Consider the following 11,092-nt stretch of genomic DNA (forward strand, 5'->3'; position numbering starts at 1 on the left):
CATAACGATCTAATTTATATATAAGCTTAAAACATCCATGAGGCACATCTATTTAACATTATGAGCATATAGTTGAAGCATGTCAAGAAATGGTGATCATTAGGGCCGATATGATAATTCAAAACATTATCCACACGATAAGTTATCATTTAAAAATTATCCACTAAGTTTCAGGTTATTCAACTAAGAGCATATCTCTTTGTATACTTAGTGATGAACATATGTATAACCTAATCATGTTAATATTTTACTTAACATGTGATAATCAAAGCTAAATTGGTGTTCAAATAATCAATTATTAGGTTGACTAGTCCAATTTTAGCAAGAGGATGCACACATACATGAGTTTCAGAAGAAGTGGTACCTTAATCGAGGAAAGTTTATTTCATCATTAAGACTTGAGCACATGATCTTTCAATTGCTATAAACTCAACTTTGGTAGTACAGAAAGAGCTACAAGTCTTTGTTCCTTTGAGAGCCAGGAGATTATGCATAAACCAACTAATACACATACACCATTCTTCTAAATAGTAGCTATCCATCATTATCCGAATCTCTAAGGCACATGATATTCATGATGCATAGAACCCTTTAGATTTCTCTATAGATCCTTTAACGGCTCAAAAGTGTGACATATCGGGACTTTCCTTTGCATGGGTGATAAGCATAATAATGCGTTGAAGTCTCGCATGTATTGTTAGAAATATATGCATGCATAGGATTCAAGAATAATATTCATCATAATAATCACATGTCACATCAAAACAAGCAATCATGCATAGTAAGTTCAATTAAAATTCATACTACAAGTGAGTAGCAATCATGCATAACAAGTAAGTAATCATGATAGTCAAATATAGGCATGTTCCATAGTATGAATATTGATGAGAAAATGCATATACTAAATAACTAGATCAAGTAGGTATTTGATTTGTAAATTATGATCAGCATGATATATGTTAAGCCACTACTTATTTAGTCATTTATACAAATATATCTCAAGATTGCACTTAAATGATATAGCGTAACAAGCAATCACATAACTCATGGTAAGCTAGCTAATATTAAAGTATTATTTAGCACTCAACAAATATGATTTAAGAGAATTGTCATCATGTAGAGATATGTTAGCTTGACTACGTATAATGTTAACTAGTTAAAATTTTCGATGTATCATAGTTAACAATTTGGAGTGTTATATTGGATCGTGAGTATAAAAATATCCGTGCATAATTTTTCAACATGTTAATAAATCATAAGCATGTAAGCACATAAGCATGATGAAAAATATAAGGCATGTAAGATGTAGCAAATATTATGCACAATGTCCTCACAAATAAGATTCAATTAGCAAGTTAATGAGCCTAAAGTGTGTAGTATAACAACTAATAAGGTGATTTTAACCAACTTTGGTTCGAAAGAGATAACTCAAGTTGTCAAGCACGAAGATCATATGAGCATGCGAGTATGACAAGTAGATTTGCACATATACGAACACATAAGCATACAAATATGGCATGTAGATGTTGCATATATACTGATACAAGCAATGAACACATATATGGCACATATAAGAGATGCAGTTTACACCTAGTGTATAATGAGCGGAAGACTAGAGTTAAGCCTAGAGTGCAAAGCATACAATAAAGCATTCAAGTTTCTCTATCAAGTATGTTTCAAACTTATCATCCATGAGTTTAAAGAGCTTTTCACAAGAAAAATGGTTAATTGGATCAATAACCAAGTCATGAACATCTATTAAAATTTTATTCATATGCTCCTTAGCAAATAATGTATTGTCAACTTTTACCATTTTACACACATGATCAAGCAAGTATGTCCTAAGTTTATCAAGACTTTCAAGATGCAAAGATATAGCCTTTTCAAGTATGTTCGATTATTCCTTAAGGCTACTCAGACGTCTATTTAGACCTAGTTAGGTTTTGCTTTCTAAAGACTATCCTAGAGACTTACACATACACCTTTGAATGATAATCTAGCATTGATTTCCATAAGTGTGTCTAATATCTTAGCACTTATCTAAAAGGATAGTGAAACTTTTCATTTTACTTGTTTGTTCTAGGTGTTAGTTTGACGCAAACCTAAATCTAGTTTAGAAATTAAGAGCATGAATTATTCTTAAAGCTTTCTAACCTCAAACATTTAGAATCATCCGTCCTAATATGTCTAAGTGTGTTTTAGATATTTTAACAACTCAACAAATGCTTATGTGTTTAACTAACAATTTTATTAATGACTACTACTCTAGCAATTTAGACAAGAATAATATCATTTTCTTTTTGTACTTTAGGTATGAGCATAGAATGAGTCTTATCATCACGAATATATCTCCATAAGCATAGATGATGGAAATCATATATAACCCCTTTACTAAGACTACAAAGTTGAACTTTGAAAATCTATAATATACCTAGAAAATGAAGAACTTAGACTACACACGTCAAATCTAATTTGACTCCTATTGATGTCCCCTAAGATTTGTTTAACATGATTCTCTTTGCTATCATTGTTTATCAAATATTTACTTTGTTGAAGCAAACTAATGAGAATGATCTTTTTAACACTTTAGCTCACTTAGTGATCATCATATATTACTTTTAGGTAGATCTCTAATGATTAGTTTCATGGTTATGTGATCTAATCTTATGTGCCATCTAAAAAAATATGTATTGATGCAACACACATATTGACATGTTCTTATCTTTTCACCAATTTCACTTGCAAGCATATAAGAAATTCTACCTAATTGTATGCATAACATGTTTCTACTTTCAAATAAGTTGTGACCTAACTAGCATGTTAAGATATATGCACATAGCAAGCTAAAACTCAAGTAGCACATTTACTTGCAAGAGATATTACCTCTACCGATAATGGTACTTTAAATATGTCCATTTCATCATTATGTTCTTTGTGCTCGAGGTGACATATTTATCATGGACATGTGTTTTGAGTACTTGTGATTACATCGTCTTCTACCACACTTGTTAACAAACCTACAACTTGTTAGAAAAACAAAACGTGGTACCCAATGTTTGTTGGGTCCGGGGTTGTTAGCATTAAATATTCTCGCCCTAACCCATTTTAGTACCTTTATCAAACACTAGAGTTTATCCTTTTAGACATGTTTATATTATAAGATTTGATAGACCAAGTTCATGTCTTGAGTGAGAATAATTTATCGTGTACGCTTATAGTTGTTTGGGAATCACTGTCATTTATATAAACAAGTGTCATTTGATGACAATAAATAGCTTGACATTTAACAAATGTTTAGATCTTTCCAAAAAGCAATGTAAAACTAATGTTATAACCAAGTTACAAAGAATCAACATCTAAAAGTATCAAATCATGGCCGATCTTAAAATTGCAAAAGCACATTTGAATCAGAGCCTGTGCGGTTGATCCACGGTCGACCGTAGGCTCGACCGCTGGCTAGTTTGGCATTATTTTGAATTTTATGAAGTGTGTTTTCGAAAAGCATGTGATACGTTTATCAAGGTGTCTTTTATAGCCAAGTATTGCTTTATCATTTAGAATCTTTGACTTTAAAAATCACTTTTACTATATCACCACTTCTTATTATTTTCGAAGAAAGGCAATTATTTTTCTTTTTCAAAATAGTCACAAGCTAGTAATTTTTAATTTTTTTGCTTTCAAGTTATAATTACCCCTAAGTAACTTTTTGTTTGAGAACACTTATTTAGATGCTTAGAGTCTAATCTTAGATATTATATCTATCACTTAAGGTTCTAAGTTGTGTGACAGCCTAAGTATTCTAGCATGTAAGATCAACTAATCAAGCACACATTAAGCAATAACTCATGCAAGGATTCAAGGCACACGTAATTTCAATTATCCCATACATTGCATTGACATAAGTTTCATGGTAAGTTTCAAGGTGCTTCTATTGTGTACTTATAGTTGTGATTTTGTCTCAACCCCACATTTTTCTTTACATACTTAAATGGAATCTGGTGTGATTTTACAAAAATTTGAACAGAACAGGATCCCATAGTGGGATGGTTGAGATCCCATAGTGGGATTAATTTTTTTTATTTTTTAATTTTTTTTAATAACTTGTTTATTTAAAGAATATTTCTTTGTTCAAGTTTTTCATTTTAATCAATGTTTTGTTAATTATCACAACATTTAGAGTACACAATATTTGTTCACCTATTAATTTAAGGATTCTTACTAAACGCAAACAAGATTACCTCACCATGTGAATGGTGGTATTTTTCCTCAATGTAATGGATGTAAGTTTGAGCATTCGTGTTCCTTTCTTGACTCTAGCTATCGTGTTGTCATAGAAGGCAAGTTTCATCATACTCACCATCATTCCATGTTCCATTTGTATTTGATGTAGCTTGAGTTGCCATGACACTTTTCCTTTGAGGTTCTTCTTGAGACCCATCTTCAATTTTTCAAACACATACTTGACCCTTGTCATGTTGAGAACTTAGTATACACAAACTCCACATTTCAATAAAGTTCCATGGATCAAGATTCCCCCAAAGTATGAAGAGTTTAGTTCCAAGACGTTTTAACTCGGGTTTTTGCACAAAATAATTTTTGACATAAGCAAAAACGTTTTTAGAGCAAAGGTTCGAGCAACCGCTTTGATACCAATTGTAGGAACTAGAGGAGGGTGAATAGTTCTAAAATCGATTTGTTAAAACTTTTCCGTTTTAGGATATCCTACGGTCGACCGTAGATGCGACCGTGGATGTTGTGTTCAACAATGATATTGTTTTCAAGTCCAAGGAACTAGTTTTAACAAAATAGTATGCTTGTGTTTGTTAGACTATATATGAAATAAAGTAAAATGCATAAACACAAGGATTTATAGTGGTTCGGGTGGATGTTAACTAATCCACCTTAATCCACTCCCCAATTCTATGAATTGAGAGTTTTCTTCACTATGATACCCCAAACCCGGTGGAGTATCCGGATACAACACTAGCTCCTCGATAAGCCGCTACTTATGAACCCTTATGTCGCTTTGAAGAATTCACAATCACCAAAAGCTCTTACCACAAGATCCTAATGCTCTAACCTAATGAAATCACAAATACCTTCTAGATCCCTTTAAGAAGATAGCTCGCAAGTAAACTTATAGCTAAGCTTACAATCACCCATAGTTCCTCAATAGGTCACACCAACCTTCCTTAGATCAAACTTGTCTTTACATTAGACAAGTATTAATTTCTAATGAAATTAATCAACTTCCTAGATCCCTTTAAGGAAGTTGAATCATTAAGTAAGATAGATGTTTCCTTTCACAAGAACCATTTAACTTCATTAACCCCTCTAAGGAAGTATCTCACAATGTAAACTTAAAGATACAAATGTTAAGCATAAAGTTTACATTACAATTCTACTTAGTGTAAGTAGAATCTCACTTTCTCTCTTGTAATCTCTCCATAGATTTGTGCTTGAGGCTTGGGAGATTAGTTGATATGACTTTGAAAGTATGTTGGAAAGAGGTGATCTTCAATTGTCTTCAAGCCTTGTTTAAATAGGCAAAATAGAATTGCAATGAAGTAGCACAACTAGCCAGTACTTCCATGGTACTTGGAAGCATTCTTCAAATAAGGATGGCATATTTTCCTTGGTTTTCCATTGTCATAATCTTGCTCATCCAAAAGAGGTAATTGCATACTTTAATCAATAAGTCATGCATGCTTCAAGGTCACATGCATTTGTCTTTGGTTGATCAAATGAAGAAAGTATTATGTAGTAGTTTAATTACCAATACCAAATATGGAAAATGCTGAAATTTTCTATCCACCATTAACCTTATACTTTGGATGTATTCATTGATGGGGACATGGACTTGCAAATGAGGAAAGCATCTTATCTTGCGACTTTTGTCATTGATTCCAAAAGAGGTAAATGCTGAATTTTATTCAATGACAAGTAGAAACCATTCAAACTTCTTATTGTAAGTCTTCCATGCATTTGTCAACATTTGGTTGCAAGTATATACTTTCATTGGTTACTTTCAACACTCCAAACTTCATAACCCGTGACTTCAACCATTTGTCTTTTCTTTGATGGAAGTATCTAGCTTTTTAGAACCTTGTTGCATCTTCATTGAACTAGTTTGAATCTAGTTAGAACTTAATGATCCTTGTTTTAACCTTGACTAGCTTGAACTAATTACATTTACATACATACAATGGTAATTAAAACTAATGGGAGAGCACCTCTTTAATTGGGACTTTAATGACCATTATTAGTACATTTAAATGACATTATGTAATAGGATAAAAATATATAACACTTGTGTGTTTAATCTTATTTCAAGTTAAATTGTCATTAAGGTGTCATTAGGTGTGATTAATCAAGATTAACATCTTTTGGTTCAAAATACTTTTGAAAACAAAGAAGGCAACTATTATAAGTATGTTTAAAAAGGTTTTGTAAAATATAGATGTCTCAAAGTGGTCTAACTTAAAGTGGTTGAATTTGGTAACAGAGAAAACTGCGGTCGAGATGCGGTTGACCGTGAGGTTAGCCGTGGATTAACAGTTTTAGAAAAACTTAAATTCATTGGTACAGGACATACACGGTCAGGTTCACGGTCGACCGTGGTGTAGTCGCATGCCACTTTTACCAAGTTAGTTATTTATGCATTGGTCTTTTGCCAGAGATAGTGTAGGCTTATGAACTCATGTCGTCTTGCATATGATTAATCACTAATCTCTTTTATGTCATCATCAAAACAAAGTGATTAACATTTGAATATTATTATTAGATCATTAACCAGCACAAACAATTCGGCAATTTCTCATTCCAAGAGTCCCTGATTATATTTTCAATACCCTCAAATTTTAAACATTCATCAAATACTTTGGAAGTGATGCGTGTAGAAGTGTCTGCAAGAGTGCTTACTTTATTTCAACTTTTAAATATATTTTCTAATAAACTTTTCACTTTTAACACCCTAACGATCAACAAAATCAGATCAAGGTAATATAGTAATCAGTAAGTTAGATTATCGTCCCAAGAGACGCGGAGCTTTAAGATTATTTATGTATATTTCGTCTAATCCTTAGGATATAATTAGAAGTATTTATTATTATTATAAATTATTTTATTTAGTTATTGTAAGACTATCTTAAGAAAGATACAATATAAGTTTGTATTAATTTAAATATATTAAAAAGGAAGTAGTTATTTGGATTTGTTAGTCATAATAGATTCATTATTAGATAGTTTCATCACTTATATTGATAAATAGCAAAATAATAATATAGACCAATTATTATCCAAAAAAATGTCACATAAAGTTCACAAAGTAAGGTTTTTCGATTAAGCCTAACAATAATGAGTTTACTATATAAGTGTAATTAATGTTTATTTAATTCATTATTACTCTTGATCCTTAGCTAGATTTTATGCAATTCAAATACTTTGTTCAATGTGATTAATCTTAAAAGTTAGATGAATCGAGTAAAAGAATACTTAGAATTAATTACTAGTTAACCCTAGTTCTTGTTACTTAATCACTAAGCATGCAAACAATGATCGAGATCATGGTATAATTAAACATACAAAATGGCAATCACAGAACCATAATTATATAGTTATGGTCATAAAAACTATACAATTCGAAGCATGGAAGTCGACGGCTTTGGTGTGTCCAGCTGGCGGCTGAAACACCTTTAGCCGGCGGCTTCATCTATCAATCTCAAACAATCTCAGTTCGTCCAAATAACCACTATGAATGATTAGTTTATAGTTGGAGACGAACAAAAAACAATTAAATAAATAAATGATATTAAATAAATTCAAGCGGTAAAATAAACTAAAAACACTAATTCAATAAAACAATAAGTAAATAAATAAAAGACGATAAACAAAATAAAAGAAAATTAAAAGAATTACTAAAATTAAAATGAGAATTACTTACAAAAATAGAAAGGTAACGTTCGGGCAAAAGCTTAATGCCAAAGCACAAAAATATTAAACTATTGTACAACTTAATAATCCAAAACCATAAAAGGTTTGGAGAATTCAATTCTCAATATAGAGAAAAGAATAAGAAGGGGTATCTGGATTAAGGAGTTGAAGGCCCCCTTTTATAGGGTGAAGGAGAGCCTTCTAAGTTAGTTTTCTAGCAATGTGGGAAAAAGTGTTACATAATTATGACCAAAATTCAGATTTAACCATTTTTGAGTCGATTCAGCTAAAACTCATAAAATGGAAGTTGTAGGTCTGTGTGTTACGGGCGTCTGGACACTTGATTCGCCTTAAACGGAGGCCGTATGCGTAAGTTATGGCTAAAATACTGCAGTAAAATTTGGAATCAGCTCGTAACAGCCGTGTTTATGGTTCTTAGACGCTAACCGAAGTTTATTCAAACCAAACTCATAAAATGGAAGTTGTAGTGCTTTATCATACAGACGTCTGGACATTGGATTCACTTTAATTGGGGTTCAGATGATCTAGTTATGGCCAAAACCGTGACAGTGCGCATATTTCTTCTTTTCCAAGTTTCCAGATTTGGCTGCTAACACGAATTCACAGCCGGTAGCTCTTGATGTTATAGCCTGAGGCTTTGTTGTCTTTTAAATATTCTCAGACTCCGATTCATCATTTAATGTAGCTTGAGCTTTACGTTCAAGAAATTTCAACATAGCCGGTGGCTCTCTATATTTCAGCTGACAACTCTTTTCTTTTTTTCTTCGTGCCTTGAAAAAAAGGTATATTCAACAGACGACTCTTTGATCTAAATTTCTTCAATTAAGCTCAAACCGCACCAACTTCTCGCATATAATCCGATAATCAATATTAATGTAATAAAGCATCAAAGGTTCATAATATTGACTATAAACATATAAATTAAGCTAGATAACACCCAAATAAATGATGTAAAATAGGTATGTTCTAGTCGTTATCAGAAACATTTTCGGCCAAAGTTTTTTTCTTCATCCTTCAACTAAATGGGACAATGATCTGAGATTCTTCTTTCAAGTGCCACAACCATCAAGTTTTTCCACATGATATTAAAATCTTCCATTATTAAAATCCATCCAATTCGATATATTTTATTCCATCATCGCTATCATGAGTGAATTTATGCCCTCCTATCAGTAGATTCATCAAATAATTGGAAGAAATGAAGTCATTTAATCTTTTGGCTCTACTCTCAATAAATTCACAATATAACATTTCATCTTGTTCGAGCACTTCATTAAAATCACCACATAACATGAACGCATTACCACCACCTCTCCTTAGATCAGAAGATAAAGCATGCCACATTTTTTTCTTATCGGAGTCATTGTGTGAACCATAAACATTGATAATAGTAAACATGTTGCCCGAAATTTTCCAAGTGCCTCGCACATCGATAAAGAAATCACAAATAAATGAGTCAGAAACATGAAAAAAATTGGTGTCCCAGATAATGAGTTGACCCCCGAATTTACCGACCATTTCCTTTTGCAAGTAGTCACATTCGTTTGATCCACATAGAGTGCATACCCGCTTATTATTAACACAATGAAGCTTGGTTTCTTGTAAATCAATTATGTTAGGTTTGATATCCCGACACAATTCTTCAAAGTCCCCAAATTTACTATCCCTTCCCATCCCAAAACTTCCATTTGAGCTCAAGTCTACATCCAAACACATGAATATTTCTATAATCCATTGAGAAGGATGTATTACTCGAGGCATCTGATTTGGAGCTCACTTTGGATGTTGTAACCAATTTGCTCATTCCTTCACATTATATACGCTGGTCCTTGATTCATTCAATTTAGATGCTCCTTTGGACGATGATGCAGCTTGCCTCCGTTTACTAGAATCAACACACGAGGAAAACTTTGACCTAATGTTCGATCTATTTGGAGCTCTAGCCACATTTTTTGTAACGACACTGACTTTTCCATCTTTAATTAATAATGGTTATTATTAATACTTATGATTTAACGAATGTATGTTATTACATTTACTCGTTACCGCGATTAACTTTTGAATGCCCGACACGTCTTTGTGACACACGTACTTTACACGAATAATATTTTTGAATTTTATTTACATTCATGATTAATTTTTATTAATCATTTTAATTAACTAAGGTTACTAGTTAATTACTTGGGCTTTGTTGGATTAACTTGTTAATTACTTGAACTTGGGCCTTTATTAGTGTTAATGGACTTAAGAAGCCCACCCTACTTCTTTAATGGACTAACTAGCCCAACTCTTCATGTAAGTATCACTTAACACCTAACTAGTTAGTTTAATACTTGTAAGAATCTTGTTACAACTCCTTCCCATGCAAACACCTCTTGTAACCAACCTTTTAAGCTTTAACATGCATGTGACTAGTGGACAACTCCCCTCCCCTCTTTTGGATTGAAACCGTGGCCATACATGGTATGGAGGGAAGTTTTAGTTTCATTTTTGTATTACATACTCTCTTGTAAACTTCATTCATCTCACACACATTCCTACTTGCAATTATTTTCTCTCTTTTTTTTCTCTAACTCTTGTAAGTAACAAGAACTTTCTCCTTCTTTTTTTCCTTGTCAAAACCGTAGCAACCCAAGCACCATATCATCATCATTTTGTTATTTTACTTGTTTGTTTGTTGTGATTCACTTACTTGTTGTTGTAATTATTACTTACTTATTATCAAGAATCAAACTTGCTAGTTTGTTCTTCATTTATCTTGTATTTACAAGAACATACAAGAGCTTAAACTTTCTAGTTATGCTCTACATTTAATGTTAGAAGATTGTAAGTTCATGGTTGTAAAATCATACTTGTGAATCATGTTTGTAAACTTAAAAGTTTACATTTTTTTTTTAAGATCAAACTTTGGTTTTAATCTTTAAGGTATGAACAACTATGACTTGCTACTTGTTTAAATTAGTTTGTTACTTCATTTACTTGTACTTTAAATTCATGTTGTTGGTTAAGATTGGTCAAGTGTTACTAGGTAACTTTGATCTCATTAATCTTGAACTAAAAGTTAACTTTAAAAGTTCAAGAACATGTAAGTAAGCTTTCTTTAATTATAACTTGGTACACTTATGTTAGATCTAGAATT

At 32.1% G+C, this 11,092-nt stretch overlaps 1 protein-coding gene across 1 annotated transcript; it reads right to left on the reverse strand.

Annotated features, from left to right (window-relative positions):
• Nucleotides 1-9,054: 9,054 nt before the first annotated feature.
• Nucleotides 9,055-9,669, reverse strand: LOC139900687 (uncharacterized). The gene has a single exon (XM_071883449.1). The coding sequence runs from the start codon at nucleotides 9,667-9,669 to the stop codon at nucleotides 9,055-9,057; it is 615 nt and encodes a 204-aa protein (XP_071739550.1).
• Nucleotides 9,670-11,092: the final 1,423 nt, after the last annotated feature.

This window comes from Rutidosis leptorrhynchoides, chromosome 1 (genome assembly GCF_046630445.1).
Source record: "Rutidosis leptorrhynchoides isolate AG116_Rl617_1_P2 chromosome 1, CSIRO_AGI_Rlap_v1, whole genome shotgun sequence".
NCBI classification, from domain to species: domain Eukaryota; kingdom Viridiplantae; phylum Streptophyta; class Magnoliopsida; order Asterales; family Asteraceae; genus Rutidosis; species Rutidosis leptorrhynchoides.